At 41.3% G+C, this 21388-nt stretch overlaps 1 protein-coding gene and 1 long non-coding RNA gene across 10 annotated transcripts in view; one reads left to right on the top strand and one right to left on the bottom strand.

Annotated features, from left to right (window-relative positions):
- LOC103480720 (nuclear factor 1 B-type) overlaps positions 1 to 21388 on the bottom strand; it is a 96090-nt gene that overhangs the window by 14647 nt on the left and 60055 nt on the right. For 3 of the 5 annotated variants that reach the window (XM_008435877.3, XM_008435874.3, XM_008435878.3), the window contains exons 5-10: positions 17236 to 17356; positions 15984 to 16102; positions 11598 to 11732; positions 10364 to 10548; positions 5767 to 5905; positions 4745 to 4827 (exon numbers count right to left, since the gene is read on the bottom strand). In XM_008435877.3, coding sequence (XP_008434099.1) covers positions 4745 to 4827; positions 5767 to 5905; positions 10364 to 10548; positions 11598 to 11732; positions 15984 to 16102; positions 17236 to 17356 — 782 coding nt within the window. The remainder of the gene's footprint in view (positions 1 to 4744; positions 4828 to 5766; positions 5906 to 10363; positions 10549 to 11597; positions 11733 to 15983; positions 16103 to 17235; positions 17357 to 21388) is intronic. The other 2 variants (XM_081599905.1, XM_008435876.3) reach the window with 1 other exon arrangement.
- The window catches only part of LOC103480719 (uncharacterized), a 63851-nt gene that overhangs the window by 31728 nt on the left and 10735 nt on the right, over positions 1 to 21388 (top strand). For 2 of the 5 annotated variants that reach the window (XR_536151.3, XR_014084841.1), the window contains 2 exons: positions 2959 to 3032; positions 3229 to 3350. This is a non-coding gene — a long non-coding RNA (uncharacterized LOC103480719). Of the gene's footprint in view, positions 1 to 2958; positions 3033 to 3228; positions 3351 to 18623; positions 20720 to 21388 lie in introns of those variants that run through there. The other 3 variants (XR_536150.3, XR_014084840.1, XR_536153.3) reach the window with 2 other exon arrangements.

The raw sequence follows: 21388 nt of genomic DNA, 5'->3' as shown, positions 1-21388 counted from the left end.
GCTTCTGCCGCTGTGTTTCAAAGTGGAGTTGCTGCGTTCAGGGGTTACGTTTTCCGCTGTTCAGTTCTGCTTCAGGTTCGCCTGACCCGATCACCGTTTTCCACTTCCTGTGATTCTCTCCCACCGGACACTTTCTGCTTGTATCTTTTTCACGATAATCAGAAAATGCGCCACGACACTGCAAAACCACGAAATCTTACCAAGTAGTTTTGGTCCAGTTTCCAGAGCAAGTGTGTCTCAGTAAATTTGAAATAAGGCAAAACTGACTTACAGGTAAGTTTTCAGTAAGATGCAGGAGCTTCTTTTAAGTGAATAATTCCTTAATATTGCTAAAAAAGAAAGACGTATTTGTTCCACTGACTTATAACAAAACTTATAACAAAACATTTTCCCCACATTTTTACGTGAAATAATCTGCCAGTCTTAAAATAACCTACTATATCTTGCTGAAAAGCTACTTGTTGGCCTGTTTTTTCTCATTTCAAGTGCATCAGGATATTTGCATTGGAAACTAGACCAAAACTACTTGGTCAAATTGTGTGTTTTTGCAGTGTAATAGTCCTCAGGATAAGAGATTGCCCATTTGGAGTTTCAGCTCAGTGCAGCTCCTCCAGAGTTGTCACAGGGCTCTTGGCTGCTTTTCTGGTTAATGTCCAGCCTTTGATTTAAATTCAAGTCCTGGTAGCTTTGCAGCTGCACCGTACACCTCCCCGTTTCAGACGATGGACTGAGATAAAAGTGAGAAGTCCAAACTTTGGTTTATTGTTTTAACTCTTTCTTTAAGCTCCTCCACAACTTTTTCCCTGATGTGTCGTCTGCTGTGTTCCTTGGTCTCCATGTTTGCTCGCTAAAGTTCTCCGAGACTTTCACAGAACAGCTGGAATTAATTCGGTTGCATGAGATTTTATTTAAGAGTGTCAAAGTGAAAGGGGCCAAACACAAAAATGCTCACCACAATGTTCCCTTCTATGCCACAATTATTCACTACTTTGTGTTGGTTTATCACATAAAACTCTCCTTCCCCCCCCCCCAAAAAACCAACACATTTTATCTTGTGCGGTTGTCACAATGTGACCAAATGTGGAAAAGCTCCAGCTGCATGAGCGGTTTTGCAAAGCGGTGCGTTTCATCTGTGAGCAGTCACTACAGGCTCCACCTGCTGAAGCCGGCGAAGCCGTGCAACACGTTCGACTCATGCAGCCCGTCGATAACCACCACCGCCTCACTGCAGAGCGCTCTCCCCGGTCCGGGACGGAGTGCGCATGCCCCCCAGCATGCAGACTTTATTTTTTCATTAGCTAACTGTTTTTATTGATTTGGGGTCACAGTGCAATGAAGTTAAACCACACACATACACACACGCGCGCACACACGAGCTCACACGTACTGCTAACCCTCCCTTTCCCCCACTCTTTCTTCATCTCGCATTTCAAAACACGCCAACCTTACATACAGATTACAAATTACTGCAACATAAAAGCCACACACACACAGACCTCGTCGTCTCCCCTGCATGCATTATGCGGCCGCACGTGTCTGCAATCCAGCTGAGAGCTATCCCTGCCAAACACCAACCTAACCTTGCCCTGTGGTCAACACATTCATTTAGTAATGCATCGGGATAAAAAGTGCACCGTTAGCACTCTTTGTGCAGCGGCGGACGCTCTGCAGAGGCTCTTAAGAGAGATTTAATCAGAAAGACGCTGAATATTCAGAGCCATTTGCAGCGGTCAAGAAATGTGCTCTTGGTTTTTTCCCCCCCCTCTTTTTTCTCTTTCTTAGCACCTGGACGGTTTAATTCTTTTATTCAGGGAGACGTTTCTCTGCATCCTCTGTCTGTCACTGAGCTAAACGTGAGACGGCAGCAGCGAACACTTAAAATTGTCCCTTTAATCAACAGCTGCTGAGGAGAACTAAATCAGGACACAATGAGAAGTTGCTCCATTCAGAGTGTTTTTGTTTATCGAAGGTTGGGAAAGTGAACCCGCGTCGCCCCCCCCCTCTGTACCCCCACCCCTCCCTCCCGCCCCCCGCCGTCGTTCCCGCACTCCGGAGGCTTGACAATAGCTCGGAGAGGACATGCGGGCTGAGCCAGACGCTCCGTGCCCACCGCTCCTCGAGGGGCTCGCCATCTGTCCGCTGGCACCAGCACATCAGAGCGGCGGCGCGGGGCAGCAGGGGAGAAGACGAAGAAGAAGAAGAAAAAGAACAAGAAGAAGAAGAAGAAGGAGGAAAAAAAAAAGAGAGAGAGAAAGGGGGTGGAAGGGGATGGAGCCGGAGAACGTTAGCAAACAGATGCGGGCAGATTGTGGATTAGGATCCTTCCTTAGATAATACCAAATGACATCTGATCACAGATCTCTCCCTGTGGAATGCTCCACGGTGGCATTCCCTCGAGGGGTTAACCAAGGCAGGAGATGAATGGAGGGGTTTTCACACGCTCGCTGCCTGCGACTCGTACAGCAGGTGTGATGTTGTTGTTTTGTTTTTGTTCTGTCTTAAAGCCAAATGTGTCGTGTGTGTAATTTGTCATTATCGTAAATTTAAAAAATACAGGCCCCCCCTTTAATTGTAAAACTCCTCCAATCTGTTTGTTTCGGAATAATTTAGCAATTTCAACTCAAGTAGAAATAGTCTGAACAAATATCAGACGATCTTTACGTGCAGCGCCTCTCCCGTTTTGCCTTATTACTCTGGCAAATGTCAAAGGATCTCAAAGTAACACACGATTGTGAATCGGAAGAATATTATTAATATGTAATTTTAAAACGTAAGAGGGTAAGATGATTCGTTATTAGTTCCCACAGGTGGGAAATTTAAGTGGACATGGCAAAATAAGAGTAGAAATGAAAAATGAAAGCCTGCTAAATAAAATCCAGAGCGTCTTGTAATTTCATCTCAGCATAAATACAGCTGTTCTGTGAAGGCCTCAGAGTTATTTATTAATTTTTTTTCTAGAACATCGGCGATCAAACGGCATCATGAAGACCAAGGAGCTCAGCAGATGAAGCTACGGAGAAGTTTAAAGTGCGGTAAGGTTCTTCAAAGAATATCCCAAGCTCTGAGCAGCTAAACATAACAGGCACAACTTTAAAGTCTGTCTTTTGTCACGTTTGAAATATGGCAAAGTCTGAGGAGTTATGAATGCTTTTTGCAAGAACTATAATTTCATCCTGATTATTTTATTTTGGAAATCTAAAAAGGTCTCTGTGCAAATCCTTTAAATAGGAGCACAAATGAAGAGGAGACGAGGCCCAGCGCTGCAACAAAACGCTCACAGTTTATCATCTCGAAGCGCAAAAACCTCGTGGGCTTGACACAATAAACACACCGCTGCCAGATGAGGACAACGACGGAGTATTTTGAGAAACTGTTTAGTCTTGAGAGACTTGGCTCTGATCGAGTCTAGTTTTTTTGTTTTCTGCCCCGAAGGGCCAAAGTCCAGGTCTTCAAATACGACCAAAGCAGAAACAGACACAAGATGAGGGGAAGGAAAAAAATAACAAAACAAAAAAAAAACAACGAGCTAATAATCCCGAGGAAAAGTTGTAATCGTCTCATTTTTACGTATTTTCCAAACTGTGGTCAATAATACTGCTGCTGGATTTCTTTGGGGGGATATTTATACATCTTGGCTGATTCGTGCTTTAAAATCTGGAGCGAAAATGGGCTTTTATCGAGTCTGAGAGCAAATCGCTGGACGAAATTCAGCAGCTGCACTCGGATCGCTGCTGTGTTCTGAGCTCGCTTCATGGCCCACAAAAAACACGGCTACCAGAAAATGTGGAAGACAAACTGTACGACATCAGCCAAGTGATTCCTCCCTCTCCTCCCTCTCCTCCTCCTCCTCCTCTTCTTCTTCTCTCTTCTCCCGAGTGGAATAAAAGCGTCCCAAACCAGGCAAAAAAACCCAAAAACTAACATCCCCTTTTTTTCCCCCTTCTCCATTTTAAATCAGCATTTCTCAAAATCCCATGATGAATAAATAAAAGATGGAGAGAGACAGACAGTGAGAAAACAGAGGCCAGGTTTGTGATTTTTACGAAACATAAAGATCGGAGCCGGGGAGAAACCCAGCGATCGTTATGTAGCCGTGTGCAGATGCATTCAATTAGTTGTGGTTGGAAAAGCCTTGGCCTCGGACCAGCTCTCTCAATAAGACACGGTGGAGGGGAGCAGCCTCGCTTTCTCGTCCGAAAAGCCCCCAAAACTGCAACGCGTCTCACACACACACACACACAAAGGGCTGCCACTTCTGTCCGAGGACATCCTACAGTAACACGACGGCACTTTTTTAATTAAATAAAGGAGTGTGTTGGATAAGGAAGTGTCTAAAGTGATGTGTGAAGGAAACAGAGGAGACAAGGAAGACAGTGACCCTCCACCTTTGTCTCTCTCTCTCTAAATGGAGCAAAAGATTTGATTTCCTTTTCTCTAAACTACCCTGCTAAATCGCAGCCACACTCTCTCACTGTCAGAGAGTTTTTAAATGTAAATCTTAACACCTGTGCTAAAATGACATAAAAAAAGAAAGGAAAAAATAGCTTGATAGGGAATGAGCTTGTTTGTTTTTAGCTTCGTTACACATCAACTGTGAAAGAAGCTGTTCTGCCAGTTTGTTCAGATCTGCTCTTTTTTTTTTTTCTTTAAATATATGTTTATCTTTCAGAAGTGGGGGAGGAGGGGTGAAAATAATCAGACTAAGAGGCACAGCTTAATGCTGAAACAGAGAAAAACGGCTCACCTGTTGCTGGTGGAGAAAGGCGGGATCTCTAGGGCTCAGGCCTACAAAACGATTAGACGTCGGGGTGCCGGGAGTCGAGTAGCCTGAGTGACGAGTGATCACAGGGAAAAGAAAAGACGGTCAGCTTTGGATAAAAGTGAATTTGACATCATTAAAAATCTGCCACCATAAACAGGAGGCACTGCATAGAAAAAGGCCAGGAGGAGTCCCACAGGGCTCAGCTGTCGGACCACTTTGGTTATTTTCAAGAAAATAACACAACTTTATAAAAAAAAAATACATTTTGAAAGGTTGTAAGTAAGTAAAGTCTTTAGAGATGATATAGTTACAATGAGCTAAGAGAATAGCAACTGTTAGTGTGAGAAATGTAAATTAAAAACCACAAAAAAAAAAAAACCCCAACAAGGCTCATTCATTGGCCCACTCTGATTATTCAGTAACTCCAACAAATATTACATGAACTTGGAAAAATACCAATATTGTGTATTATAAGGTTCTTTTCACTGGAGCCACGTGAACAATTGTTGCATTTAGAAATGAGGAATAAAGTTTCTATTCTGAACACAAAACATGAAAATGAAATAGTGAATATAAAGTATTAAAATAAAACTAAAAATTATAGAAATAAAAATATTTAGAATAATAATAATATAAAAATGCATAAAAAATTTAAATATAAAAAAATTATATATATAAAAATTATAATGCGCTTACCATCTAAAAGTGTCACATTTTTGAAAATAAAAACAATTTAGTGCCACATTAATGATGATTAAAAACTTCAAAGTTTATATTGTTTAAGCATATGCAGTGATTTTTTAAAATTTATTTCAGTCAGAAATTAAATCAGTACTCCTCAAATCAATCGACCCATAAATATTTGAATGTTGCAGCAGATGATCCTTTATGAAAAACTCAAACAAAAACAGTCACAAGGCAAAATCTGTTCAGCATATTGAAAATAAATCATAAACCGCAGCTGCTGCATGCAGGAGATGTCTGGACACGGCGCCAGCCTTTACCTTCTGTGGATGTGGTGATGGGCTTGGTGTCGGGCATGGAAAGAGAGACGGGTCGCACCGGGCCGTGGTGCGGGGATGGAGCCAACACTGGGGTGAAGTGGCCCGGGACCTTTCCAACCCCCTGACCACTGCTGTTAGGCTGCATGACCGGCAGAGACAGACAGAGGGAGAGATGAAGAAATCAACAAGATTTGGCCCAATAAGCCTTTTGATGTCACACTTAAACGTTTCAGCTCTTTAAACGAGTATTATTATTATTATTATTAGGCAGTTATTGGATTTTTAAATGATAATCTCATAAGAGGAAACAGCGACCCAAACCAAACTGGACCGGTGTGGAAAAGTAATTGCCCCTTTGTTAAATTAGGCATTATTAAGACTAATAATAAAATCTCTGATTCTTTTTCAAACCAGATTCGATTTCCCACTACGATGGATATTTTTGTCTTGCTTTCTTTTCTAAAAAATGTTTTGACAAATTACAGAAAATATTTCAATCATCCCTTCAGGAAGTTGCATGACAGAGTATAAGGGCTAGGTTATGAGATTTATTTATTTTTTGCTTAATCACAAGAATATAGTCATAATATTAGCAAAGTAAAAATGCAATTATATCAGAAAATTATGAGGAAAAAAATTGTTTTATTGAGAAAAAAGTACTCTCTTTAAAACGGACTCGGCCTTTGCTCTGTTGTTTCATAATTTGACGCTGATGTGTTAAAAGATGAAGTATTTCCTTATCTGTAAATCGACTAAAACTTCACAAGGTGTTCCAACGCTCCTCATTTTAATTTTTTTAAATGTTTTGCCAACGTTCGCATAAAACTGCCACTTTATTCTGGTAACTAAACAATACTGGTACTCTATTATAGTTGACCTGAAGTCAAATAAATTGATGTTGCAAACCAGATAGACATGGAAACCCATTGGTGGAAAAACATCCAGGAAAAGACCGCTAAGTTAAATTTTACCAGCTACATAAACAATTGTCACTGAAATCTTATCTAAAGCACTTAAACAGAACCTGCCTGACAACATGAAGTAGGCATAAAGATCTCTAAAGCAGCATGTCTTTCATGTTAACATTTTAGTGATTCCCAAGACTTCTGGGAAAAATATCCTGTCAGCTGATGAGGCAAGTGTGGAAAGTGTGTAATTTGTTAAATCTGTTATAAAACATCTTAAAAAAAACAAAAAAACATTAAATGGACAGGAAAACACGGTGGTGGCGGTGTGATTGTCGAGGCATGCTTTGCTGATCGAATCATCAGATCTTCTCTTTGGAAAATGCTGCTTTGCGTCTTTAGACGTGCTGCTGTTCATGGGTGAAAATCTTCCGGTACGCCTGAGTTAAAACAGTTCTGGAAAGAAGATCGGGCCAGCATTCCTCCGCAGGAATGTGAAAAACTCAGCGCCAGTTATCGTAAACACTTAACGGCAAGAGTGGCACGACCGGTTACAGAACGCAGTTTGTGTTTCCTAAATATGAAAATGAGTTTGATGGTATAAAACATTTAAGCGCAATAAATAAACAAAAAACAAAAGCGAAACCAAACGTCTTCACAGCTCCATAACTTGTCCCGCCTTCGTTTAGCTGATGATGCGCGGCGGAGCGGACTACGACCTCAGAATCAAGAAGCTGCACCATAACCATAAACGTGGCAGCAGGACTGCACTCGTTTTGACAAAACCCATAACATTACAAGAGAACATCCTCTGCACAGTGACTTATGATTACAAGCCCGGGCTCAGCTTGTAAACGCGCTCTTGGCCTGATCTCAATAAAATAAGACGAGCATGCCGCTGCATTTCAACAAAACAGCTCGCCTCGATTATGGCCCCCCGTTTTTTTTTTGTTTGTTTTTTTTTAAGCGACCTGACAGAATTAAAATGCCCAACTAAAAGCAGCTGAAACACTCTCGCTTAAAGATCTCAGCCCCTTCGTTTGCTGTCTTGTCACAGTTATTACTAATACCCAGAAAGAGCTGAAGGGTGGAGGGGGGCGGGGGGTTGTGTGTAAGCGACAATGGATTTCCTACATCATTCCTCACAATGATTAAATGGACTTTAGGAGGACGAGGGGCGTGAAAAGCCAGAGAGGACTGCGGCGCGACCCGCTACAATGGTGTGAATGCGCCGCTATGGAGGGACTATATATATAAGAGGGGTGGGGGGAGCGCTGTATAAAGGGAGCAAGTGGGAGCTGCTCTTTGAGACGGCTGGAGACTGTCTGGGCCGTTCACTCCGGGGCCGCCCCGAGTTCAAAACTCAACCAGGCCTTTTCGGAGAAGAATCGAATCCGCAGGGTTCCCTTCGCTGTGAATAGAATGTTTAATTAGAGTGTAATATAATCTGCGTTAAAGCAAGCATAAAACATTCTGGCACTCGTCCACGGGATTATAAGCGCCGTGTTATTTGCAGAGCCCCCTCCCACCTCCACCTCCGTCCCCCCACTGGTCTTTCTCCAGAACCCCAGCAGAGGGCCAGTTAATTCTGCACAAGAGCACGGCCCCGGCAACGGCAAATATTTACAACCTTTATCATTCCCCGTGGGTTTTTTTTTTTTCCCCTCTCTCTCTCTGGAGCAACACCCCCACCGCCGCCGTTCTGGAGATGGAGCCGTCTACGAGGCTTTTGTTTACAGTGAGAACAGCGGGGAAATAAAACTCACATAAATATCACACGGCTTTTCTCATCTATAGAGACGCCGGGCTCGCTCGCTCGCTCTTTCGCGGCGCACACCGGCCTGCGCTGTGTTCGCCGAAACGCACAAAAGCGCAGAAAGCCGTCTGATTCACAGCCGAGTCGTGATGGGGATTTGCGTGTCATACATGTGACTGCAGTCGCAAGAGTTTGGCTGATTATTTATTTATTTTTTTAGGAGTCATGCGGTTGTTGTTTCCCTTTAAATTAACTGCAAACATAAGGCTCCGAGTGTATTATAACCTTTTGCCCCGAGCGTTGTGTCATGTTGAAAATATATGGACAGAAACATTCAAGGGTTTATAATCGTCTCAGTTATTATCATAACTTGGTGTAAATTACAGCAGATTAATAGTCTTTGCAGAGGGGATTTATGAGTGTGTCTTTAACCAATTACAGTCAGTGACAGACTTTCAGCAGCATTTAAAACCCTTGATCTCATTCACATTCTGTCGCGTTTCAAGAACTTTGTCGTGTTTTATTTGGATTTTTTACGCGACAGAAACACAAAGAGCATCGTTGTGAAGTGGAAGGAAAATCATACATCATTCTGCACTTTTGTTTTTTTTCTTCTGAAAACGTGCTGGTGCTCAGGCTCGGGTCGATACTGTGAAGAACCACGTTTTGTTGTCGCTGCGGCTTTAAGGTTCTGGACGATTTTCACATCCAGGAAATCTGTTTTTGCTCATGAAGTTTAGGCAGATTGGATGGAGTTTGTTAGTTTAGGACTTTGACTGGTCCATTTTACTGCATGAATATACTTTAATCTTAACAATCCCACTGAATATTTAATATTCTGTGTTTAATTCAGTTCAGTTTATAAGTGATAACGCTATTGAGAATTTTTTAATAACCTTTGAGTTAATTTCAACCGAATTCTCCAAACCTGAGAGAGTATTGCGTTGTTGTACATCTTTATCAGATAAAACAGTAACAGTTACAATTTACTGCATCCATCTTCCAAAAGCATCATGTTACCTCAAAGGAGCAAATCACATGTGCATGCCACACATTTCAGATTTATGTTTCCATTCACTTTGCAATTGTTAAATGATAATGTTTGTATTTTTCTACCACATAAAATCCTAATAAAATAAAGCTTGAGGTTGTAGAGCAGGGGCGTCAAACTCAGTTTCATTTTGGGCCAAATCAAGACCTTGAACGCACTCAAAGGGCCGGTTCTGCCAGAACGTGTTGCTTAAACCTGTAAACTAACTGTTAAAATACACATACGTTCTTTAAATTAAGTAAGATTGAACATATTTTCAGCCCCTCCAGGATTTCACAATTGTTTTTGGGATTTTTTGCAGTAAAAATCAAAGTGTTTGTGGTACTAATTCAGATGGCAAATGCGACTTTTTTATTATTTGCTGTATTGTAATGAATTATAAATCAAGTAAGGCTCAAGCAGATGTTTAGTAGAAGTAACAAATCCAATACTTTCCACAATTTTTGCCAGAAATCTGCAATAAACTCACAATTATGCATTAAAAAGTGCAAGGATTTGCTGATTTTCCGTGAATTTCCATTATAACTCGCAAGAAACTGGAGGGACTGACTGACGTTTGGCAGTAAACAGATAAAAACTGCTTTGATTCGACTCTGACACATGCGCTGTAAAGGGACAAAACCTGAAAACGTTCACAGGGTGTGAATACTTTTGTGACAATTAACAGGAATGTCTTTTAATTTAAGAAATTTAAGCAAAACAAGAACATATTCCCAACTTCCAAGCGCACCTTGAAGGCATTAGTGAAATACTGCGTGCCGTAATTTATCTTATCTTCAATCTCTCGAGGTCAGAGCCCAACAAGATAAAGAACAAAGGCTGGAGGCTCTGTGAGTAAGCCCAAACTAATACTTTAAACCTGCAGACACACAGAACGAGACCGACCTGGCTGCTCTGTGGGCTGGACGGGTCGTACGACGGCACGTAGCTCTTGAGGGGATCGGCGGGGTTGAGGTGAGGCGGGTAGCGGATGGTGGGGTGTGAGAAGTAGGACGACGGCGCCGGAGGCAGGATGGCCGAGGCTGAGAACTGCAGGGGCGAGTGTGAAGGGGGGCTCCTCGATGATATAACTGTGGGGGAAAAACACACAGAGATGGAAGAACGGAGAGAGAGAGAGAGAGAGAGAGAGAGAGAGAGAGAGAGAGAGAGAGAGAGAGAGAGAAAGAGGGGGTTCAGAATAAATGAGGCTCTCTTTAAAGTCCAGTGTTCACTCGGTGGGTTAACAGCTTCTGGAGCCACATTCAGGACCAATAGGCTGAAGTTGAAGTCAGATCTATTCTTGACGACGGTCTTTCAGTCCGTCGATGTCTCGCTCGCTTTAGTATTTTTGTCTGGACTTTGACTGGACCGTCATCCTTGTCGTTTTGAGCCATTTTGTTGCAGACGTTGGTGCGCAGTCACAGTTGAGTTTCCACATCTCTGCTTTGGTATAATTTGAGATTTCCAGACGGGTTGTTAGTCATTTAAATGCAACCTTTGTCCTGCCATCATCTAGAAGGCTTCCTCCTGCCAACGTTTCCAAACGAGTTGCATCTGTTGGGTTTTATTCCCAATGAACTTTGACATTTAACCTGCTAACTGAGGGTAATAGTGTAAAATGTGGCTTTTGGGCTGTTTCTGATTTCTCCGAATTTGGACGAAATGTCCATTCTGGAAGTCCTAAATGTTCTCCACTTCTGAAAAGTTTTTTTTTTCCCTCTTTAAAGGGGCAGATTTCAAATTGTTTGGCAGTATCCGTCCAACCCTTCACTGACTAGATATGAGAATTTGCTTCTCTGAAGTAACTGCAGTCGTCTTTGACTGCAGTTTCTGCTCAGCTAAAACTCCTAATTTTATGGGGTTTTGGTCAAACTTACAGAAGATCAACAATGATTAGCAGCACTCTTAAATCCAGATGTGCTTTTTCTCCCACTCGCAGTTTTTTTTTTAAACCCCAGCCTGGTTATTTAAAAAAACAAAAAAAACAGTTTATACACTTGAGCTTTAAGTGACGTTATAACCTGGTTAAGATCCAAGAAGAAGCAGGAGAGAGTACTTTCTATCGCGACCGCAAGCTTAGGTTTGCGCCGATTTATTTATTTATGTTTACCTCATGAGGAAAAACTGAGCTTTGACTCACCACTGTGTCCCACACCTGATAGGCCCGGGTGGTGAGGCTGAGAGAAAGTGCTGAGTCGCGGGGAGGAGTCCTGCGGGGAGGTGGGGCTGAACAGAGGCTTTTCTGGCTTCTTCATTGTGGGAGAGGACATCTCTGCTGGCAGAGGAAACCAAAACGAAACCGTCATTGAAACTGCGTCTAAAGGACATGAAGAGGCTGTACAGCTCGTACGCTTTTTTTGAAGAAGAATCAGGAATGTTTCTTTTCAGCGTATCATTTCAAATTTCAATCTATACACATCTGTTGTATATTTTCACATTTTTTAATCCCTTAAACCTCACTTTGATGAAATAAATGCCATTTTTAACATTACGAGTCGTGTCTTTGAAGAAAAGCAAGAATCAGTCGACCAATTTCTTTCCTGATCCGTCCTGATTGGTGATTGGCAGGACAGATGCTGAACAATCTGGGTTTTCCCCCCCCCCAGTCTCAGTAAATGCAGCATAACAAAGAACTCTCACTATTTTCTTTCAATTCAGACCTACTGACTTATAAAGCCTACAGGATAATCTAATTAGGACAAAAATCAACACAGGTTGAGGTCAGATCTGGCTTTTTTGGCTAAATCATGAAGTACTGAGGTCAGTTTTTATTGTTTCTTTAAGTGCTTTAGAATGAAATTTGCCATGTGAGTCCCGATAATTGGCATTGGCCAGAAAAACCCCTGATCAATGCAAATCTAGTCGTGGCATTTTGCTTCCAAACGTACGAACAAAAGACAAAGGGACACGACTCCCAGAAAACGATGCACAAGATTTCCTGAAAGATTCCTGAAAGGTTCATCCTGATGCCTCGTTTAATGAAGAAAATGTTTAAAATGGGGTTGGATTTGATCCTGAGGGCTTTATGAAATAAAAAGGAAACGCAGAACACAATGAAAAACGCATTTGGAAAATAATCTCCTCCCTGAGGGAAAATCCCATACAATTTCTGGAATCATAATAAATAAATCACCGGAACCCCTCAAAAACTTAAAAACAAGTCTTTTATCACGTCGGAGCAGATGATTAAAGTGACCCAAATAGGATTTAAAACTTTTAAGTCCCTCACGTAATCTTAAGGCAGAGAGCAACACTCTCTGCCTTACAAACCGCTGTAATTCCCCGAGAATAATATGGAAAGCTCCGAAATTATTGAGGAAGTTCGTTTGTTGCTAACGAAAGAATGAGTGTGCACAAAAAAAAAAAGAAACGTACGAGCTGCTCATTATTGCGGCTCCCCGGTTTTACGAGCGACGCTCCGCTGTCACGGCTGCGCGGTTTTCAATTTTCCATGCCGAGACGTTGAGTCTGAAGGGAACGTGATAACAAATAGATGCGAGAGGCGGTGACCTATGTCTTCTTCTGCCTCTTCCACGATGAACACTTGTATAACTTTCACCTCATCCGCCTCTTTTCTTTCAGAAAAAGATGTCTTATGTCGTTTCGTATTTAAATCCGTTAAACTTCCTTCCCTGAATTGACTAGAGGCGGGGAAAGATCCGGACAAGGAACAGGAAAACTTTGTTATCTCCGAGGAGGAGAGGTGGTGGGAATTTAAGGGGATTTCCCAGCCTGATTTGGGAAAGGAGTTACGTTTCCTGCTGCAGTCAAAGAAGAGAAATACCTTAGAGGAGACTTTCAAGGATGAGAAAAAGGCGGTTGCAGTAAATTACAGCAATTAATTAATCCTCTGAATGGTTAAAGAAGCGTCGTTGCCTTTAAACTTTATTAGTCATGTTTAAAAGGACTGATTTGTTTTGTGCTGGCTGAGTAAATGTGTGCTGGTGTGTAATAAACTCCAGCGTTTCAGTGCTTTCCCAGACCAGAGCACTACCAGAGAACGACGACCACGTGAAAGAAATGAAATCCTTGGCACTTCGGAGGACTCATATGGGTTTAATATCGGCCCACTTCTCATTTATTCTCTCTTGACAGAGTAATGGCTGTCTTTGGAGAGTTTCCTACCCACTTCATTCCCTTCCTCCTCACCCCAAGTGTCTAAGTTTACGCAGTGCAATGCTCTCGGGCCTTGTGCAGAGGGACACGCTAGAATTTCGTGTACCCACATTGCGGCTGCGGCTGAATCCCACCACTGCTGCGTCTCCTGTGTGTCATCTGGTGTTTTCCTCTCGCAGCCTCCCCACTGATTATATTAAATTAAAAAAAGGAGGTGGTCTGGGTTCAAACCGGAGCTAAAAACCACTGTGCAGGGAGAGGAAGAAAAAAAAATAAAAATATGGGCTTTATTTCCAATGATTTTATGCGTGTCGCAGTTAGACCAGAATACCTGCTCTTATGGGTAAAATATGACTAAAAAAAAAACTCAGACAGGAGAGAGTAAAGGGTGGGAATGACTAACAGATCTTCATTATCGACACTTTAGAAACAGGATTTAGTTTTTCCTCTGCAGCAGAACATACAATAAGTACACGTCTGTATATTTTCTCTGCTCTCATTAAACTAATACCAGAGGAGTCCAGTACATCCACAGACCACTTCAAACAATCACATGGCAGCAGCTCAAAGCATTTCGAAGACGACTTACTGAAGTTAAAAATCTTCAAATACTAGAGATCCCTTCTAGAAATGCTCAACTGCCTAGTTTAAAAGTTAAATCACCAATTACACATTAAAATTAGGGCTGTGTAATAATATCGATTTTTGCGATATATATCGATATTTTCTTTCCTAGAAAAATATCGATATTCATCTGCAAGTATTGTAACATCCACCTGTCATCTTGCTCACTCACTGATTGTTTCGCCAGGAGAGTGATTAGATCATCAGGCTTAGAGTGATTCCTTCACATGTTAAGGTTAAAAAGGTATCAAACTATTCAGAGCAGGTACTTGGTGCACTTTATTTACTTTACAAATGCATGTAAGCTACAGTTTGTACTGTTTCAATTAAAAGAAACATGTTTTCTCACCACTTCTTTGATTCATTCGGTCCAGCTGTCGACCTTAAGTCTGTGTCCAACCAGAGCCAGGTATTGTGTAGTTGGTGCTTTTAATCAGTTTTCAGGTAAATTAATTCAATCCAACTCTATAACAGTCACAAGATGTCAACAAAATCACTCTGTCCCTCTAAAATCTTTCAGAAAATCGCAAAAGTGTATTGAACTGTATCGTTTGCTGAATATCGCAATATATATTGTATCGTGAGCAGAATATCGTGTATCGTATCGTGAGATTATTGTATCACTACAGCCCTAATTAAAATGCATCAATACTTACACATATTAGCACTTACACAGAAGCAAACATCCAGACGTTTCCTCATCTCCGCTCTTGGCGGTTCAGCCAATCAACAGCAAGGAAAACAAATGTCGATCCTTCATTGTATTTCAACTATTTCGGCTTCCCAAGTTGAACTTTCTTTTCAGTATTTAGGGTTATTATATGGAAAAATCTGATGATAAGCAAATTTTCTTTCCAGAGAAAATCCGCAAATGCTGAACTGCGAATCAGCAACAGTCCTCTGCACTTCAGAGCAGAAGGACAAATAACTGTTTCTTACACCCACAGTACAGACATTAAACATTTAAATAGATGGGCTAAAGCAACCGAGGTCACAGTTCACCCAGGATCAACAAAACTGGACAATAACAGATCCGGGTTTTTGTTTTCTTAACTCACCAACGTTCAGATGGTGAGGAGAACATTTTTAGCAAAAGTGAAATGGAAACAGGAATCCATCAACAGTTCATGAGGGATCAGGTTCTGCTTAATACAGATTATGTTCAAAGATTATCTTAAACATTTGCACGGGTTTTCTCTGACAAAGTATTTGCTTCACCTTTTGCTGTGATTGCCATTACTTTTAAAATGCAGAAACATCTACTAAGTACGTTCTTGAAGATTATTTGTTACAATCAGTGGAAAGACTAATGCAGAGCAGCTTGCAACAAGGTTGTCTGACTTTATTTACCAAGGAAAACACACACTGAGCCACTGTTAATCTTTTTGCATGCAATGAAAATGGAAAATGTTTATAGATTCTTTTAGCAATATCAACAATCTTGTGAATCGTTTGGGTGTGATAAGACCTTGAAACACACATCGTAAAATAAGACGACCCAATTATTCTTAAATCATGTGTTTGGCAGCATTTGGGGTTTGCAGAAGGAGCGACAAAAGATTGACAGACAAGACTCAGACAACATGCAAGAGCTGCAAGTTGTTCAGACGTTGAAGGAGGTAGAAAGTGTTGCTAAGATGGCCGACGGCTGGGCGGCTCAGGGTAAGTTGAGCTACAAAATGATCATAAAGCACGCCATCAACAGCGACTGGGAAATGGTGGCGTTGCAGTCTGACATTTGACTGCCAGATAAAGCAGCTGGAAGTAAATAAAAAGTGCAAATCACCTCCATCTCTGTCGTGCCAGTTCGCCCGGCTGCTGGCTGGTGAGCTGGGTGACGAGTAGAAGTCGGGTCCCGTCGGGCTGGTATCCATGTTCTCCTCCATGTTGGTTTTGGGCCTTTTGCTGAACGCAAAGTCAGGTTTATTACTTGATGCAATCGTTCGTTTTATGCACCACAAATCATATCGATTGAAACAGGTGCTAATATTTATGTCCTACCTTTATAAAATCAACAACTATGTCAATGTATTTGTGTGTTGTGAAACAAGTTAAGCTAACATAGGACAAGTTATGTTTAAGCTAACGTAGGAGAAGTAGTGTCCAATGTTAGCTTAAAGTAAGATGTGCCAATTTCAAATAATATAAACTGAAATAATATAATCTCAGTAATTAGATAATCTCAAATTTAAGTTATTTTAGCTAAATGAAGCTAAAATTGGTTCAGCTAAACTACGCTAAAAGGAGCTATGCTAACCTAAAATGAAAAAAGTAAAAAGGTGTGCTAAGCTAAGTTAATTTACAACAAATTAACTTGTTGCAAAATCAGTTAATCTATGCTCAGATATACTGATTTATGGGAAAATAAATTTAATTTAGCTAAAATCAAAAAATGTAGCTCAAATAAGCATAGCTAAACTACTGAATGCTAAAATAAGCTGAAATAATGTACAATAAATAAAAAGCTTATTTAACAGACTAAAGCTAAACAGGCAATAAACATACATTTTATTAAGCCCACATTTTGTTTGATATAATTTTCTAATCTTGTAAGCAGAAAATCATCACAAACTGGAAATGAAGACTTAAAAACAGTAGGTATGTGGTAAATCTATATTATGTGTTTTACTAAGAGAATTGAAGAACTGAAACACAAACTTTTGAGTAATATTCAAATTTCTTGAATATAACTTTAAAAAACGTGGGCGAGTTAATATAAGCTAAATTCATAAAAGTTAGTTTACTAAACTAAACTTAGCAAAGATGCTAAACTAGGACAGCGTAAGACAAAAAGCCTAAAATAAGTGGAGCTAAGTTAAATCAGGCTAAATAAGTTAAGGTAAAATAAGATTTGTTAAATCAAGCTAAGCTAGGAAAATTCAAGTCTCCAGGGAAAAATAGTTTTGTTTTAGGGTGGAGAATGTTTTCAATTCCTAAGAAACCTGCAACCAAAGTCAAGGATATGGAGCAACAAGAGAGGATATTTGTAAAAGAAACTGATTTGTCTGATAATTGCACTTCGCTGGCGTCCCACTGACCTGCCGGGCGGGGAGGACAGGGAGCGTTGTAGTGCCACGCTGGAGTTCAGGTCATGATAGTAGGGCTGGCTGGGCATGTCCGCCATGGAGAAGGGTACCGCTGCGCCGTGGGTGATCGGCACTGAGGAGGGCACACAAAGAAAACAGCTCAAGGTTACTCTGCTCTCCAGTTGAGAGATGCATCTCCATCCCTGCATCTAGAAGCAGGTGATTTATTACACAGACTGTGATTGGTGGAGTGTCTGTGTTTTTAGTCCAAGGTGTTTGGTGTTTACTGAGTGTTTCTAAAGTCACTGCATGTGGAGAACTTGCTCAGGAAACTTTCAACTTCTTATGGTTTCAGTCGTTTTTTTCATTTTTTTCCAGAATGATCTCAAGTTTCTTAAGGTTTTCTTGAGTAGTGCAGGTTTCCTATGTCTTTTTAAGTATTTCTCTAAATTCTGTTTAATTCATTTTCAACCTATAATCCACAGTAATGTTTTTTATTTAACAGTTTAAGCCGCTTAGTCCTGACCTGTCTTAAAAGGCCTCATAAACTGAAGGCAACTGACCAACGTTGTACAAATAAACTTTGGCAAATACAACAAATTTAACGTTTATAGACTTGCTACTGTCATCCTGTCACAAAAATAAGATTTACTACCATTTATTTAACCGAATCTATGAAAAATACTAAATATAGCAAGTACGAGATCTGAGTGAAAAAGAAGCCAAGAAGTCAAAAACAAAATATTATACCAAGACTTTTTGATCTAGTTTCTGGTGCAAATATCTTAGCACAGGTGAAATAAGACGAAACAAAAACTTACAAATAATGTTTCTGCTCGATACAGGATCTTGTTTTAAGTCAGTAAATCCTTAATATTGATTAAAAAGTACTAGTTTCACTTGCGGATTATTTACTTAATAACATGGGAACAATGTCTTATAATAAGTGAAATAATATTTGAGTGGAACCAGAACTTTTTCTCCAATATTAAGGATTTTCTTAAAATAAGCTCTTATATCTTGCTGAAAACCTATTTGTAAGCCAGTAAAATCTTACTTCAAGTGTGCTAAGATATTTGACCAAAACTATTTGGTAAGATTTTGTGTTTTTGCAGAGTCGGGCGATCGAGACCGATTTGAAAATTTGCCAGCAGGTCTGGTTCTGATTTAAGGCATTAAGAACTTAGACGGATTATCGTAAAACTATATATGGTTAAATCTTTTTATGCTGAGCGAATTAGGAAAAAAAACCCCCAAAAAAACAGCACAGAGAAAGACTGAGCAGTAAAACTCTCCGCCGTTTCCTCTGATAATGATTTACGGAGGAAAAGGTGATATTTTCCCCGCTGCGGTTGAGGTGAAGGATATTGTTTCAAGGGAGGCCGTGCCTGTGTTTACAGAACAAAAGGGGTTCGCCACCCATCCTCGCACCAGTGTGTGGCCCATGAGGCCGCCTGCCGCTCCAGTGCTCGGTCGGCTTGGAGTGGATGAGAAGATGGAGTGTGTGGCGCCGTCTGTTGTGGTCTGAGGTTCACCGCTGGCACGATCCGATCCGCCAGCCTCCGCCCTGGCAGCCCGCTGCAGCGTTGGCAGCGGCCCCTACCCACGCCGGGCTGTCTGTGGAGGAATGCATCCGGCCCGAGGACGCTGAATACCAGATCATTGTTGTTGTTGTTTTGTTTCTCGACCCGCTGGTTAGGACAGCCCCGCACCCTCCTCCCCCTGGCCGTCCCTCTTGGCGTGGCGCAGTTTTTGCAGTGCCAGTCTGCCACCCTGTCGATCAATTATTCAATAATTTTGGCTTTAATTCAGTAAAAAGAAAAAAAAAACCCACACACATAATTATTTTCTGTGTTCTACATCAACCGGTTTCCTTTGCCTGGGCACGTTCACGCTTTGTTTTGAAAAAAAAAAAGCATTTTTTTTACACTTGAACTTGAGGCTCGTGTTGCATTAATGAGTCGAAACGCCGGGTTGCGATTCAGCCTTGAACTCCAGAGCTCCCTTTGATGGACTTCAAAGAATGTCTCGACAGCTCAGAGAGTCGGGAGAGGAGCGCGATGACGGACGAGCGGCTGCTTAGATATCTTCCCAGGGAGCGACCGGCTGAGTGAGTGACAATTCCTGTGTGTCCGGCGACCTTTTTAAAATTCCAGCTCGGCTTTGCCGAAGCCGGCCTCTGTCACATGAGAGCAAGTGTGGCGGCTCAGAGGCCATCTGGTCAGAGGGCAAATTAAACGCTACACAAAAACACGGCCTTCCAAGGGATATTCTGTGTCTGAGCACTGAAACGGGTAGTTAGTGCTGTTTGGAGCACAAAACGAGACAATGTGGCTCAAGCTTTAGAAGTATTTATGGTTTAAGACAGAAGAAAAAGGTCAGACGTTTCCTCTTCTGTAGCGTTAGCCCAACTCTTCTGCATGCAAATGTAAAGAATATATTTGGACATGCAGCAGATTGACTTTCTAGATTTCAATAAATCAAATTATTATTTTTGGTGAGTAAAACTGAGAACTGCTGTCAAAAGTCTGAGATTCGTTTGCCAGCACAAGGTTTCCCCCAGAAGACTTGCTAAGCCCGGTGGTTGGGTGCTGTCAGCGGCCCGACGTGTTTTTGAGCTAAAAAATGATTAAAGTTGACAGGAAATTTGAAAATATCACTTGATAATTATGAGTTATTAGAAGATTAATATCAACTATAATGTCGTAAAAAATGCAAACATTAAAAAAACCTTAAATTAGCAATGCTAAGCCTGGTGGGGGCACAAGGAAAGCCTGGTGGCCCGCCAGGCTTATAATACACTGGAGGAAACCCTGCAGAAATGGTCAATCTATGTAATTGATCATAGTTATAAGAGAAAGGTCGAACTGATGATTGGATTAATCATAACTCTGGCAGATTTTTTAATTTCTAAAACAGTTTTTGACTGCTGACATGTCGGCGTTACTGTCAGCACAGCAATCTCTCTTTCCTGTTGATTCTTACACAACTCTGCGACCTTTAGCATTTTGAGCAGCATCATTTGAGTCCACTGTGAGCATCTGCTTTCCTCTGAGACTCTAAATGAAACACCAGCAAGTAAAATACAAGTTTATAAGGTGCAGAATACATTTGAAAATGTTTTATTTCTAATGAGGAGAAATCTTTTTGCTTGCATGACAATAATTTTAAACACAAATCTTCCAGGGGTGTGAATAATTTCAGGATTACTATATGCAGCAACCTGAAGCTGGCAGCAGCAATGTGAAAGTTTTTAGTGGGAGAAGAAAACTCAAAGCGAACTCAAAGCGAGCGAGGATGATTAAAATAAAACCAGACCGTTTTGGACACCACACACCACAAAGAACAACATGGGTAGAAAACAACAGCTCACAGTGGAAACACGCTGCCAACTGAATGTTCTCTTTAATCCCATTTTGAACAGCAGCAAGAATGAGTTCACCTCTGGGTCACGTCATGTTCGTGGAAGGCGTAAATCAGGGATTATGAATAAATTGTCCTCATCACTCCAGTTAAATCTTTTTTTTACATTTTGGTTAAAAGATCGATCTTCTCCACCTCCTCCCTGAGCCTTTACTGCCATCTGAAGAAATGCAACCAACCAACCAAAAACAACCGATCAGAGCCAGGAGGAGGGACTTAGCGCTGTCAATTAAGCTCATGTACTCACTGCTAAATGTGCTGGAGAAACTACTTGCAGTTACAGGAAAACCGTTCATCTGCCATCATCAGTGGCTATGCTAACTAGCCTGGGCGTTGATTTCAAAGCTGCAGCCAGCAGAGAGCCAGAGGGGCTGAGCAGCACCACACGAGGCGTGATTGACAGCGCTAAAACCCTCCTTCTGCCTCTGGATTCTGGTTTCTAAGTAGAATTTTTCACAGATTATCTTTTTCTTAACCGTCATGACTTAATGACAGTTTCAACAAACATTTATTTTTTTATTTTTAATAAGAGTCACACACGGCAGCTTTAACTTAAAACCGCAAAACTTAAAATACAAAACTGCTTCAGTTACATTTACTCTACAAAAACAGAGCAACAAATGGAGCATCTGTGACTTTGTCTTCATTAGTGGAAGCGATTTCCTAACCCCGCCATAAAATCTGACCCCGGCTGCAGCCTCCGATTGTCCCGACCACGGAGCGGGAACGAACCGCCGGAGCC

The sequence above is a fragment of the Poecilia reticulata genome, chromosome 18 (assembly GCF_904066995.2).
Source record: "Poecilia reticulata chromosome 18, P_reticulata-male-v2, whole genome shotgun sequence".
Taxonomy (NCBI): domain Eukaryota; kingdom Metazoa; phylum Chordata; class Actinopteri; order Cyprinodontiformes; family Poeciliidae; genus Poecilia; species Poecilia reticulata.
The sequence above is the reverse complement of the archived record's forward strand: the minus strand, read 5'-3'. Positions and strand labels throughout refer to the sequence as shown.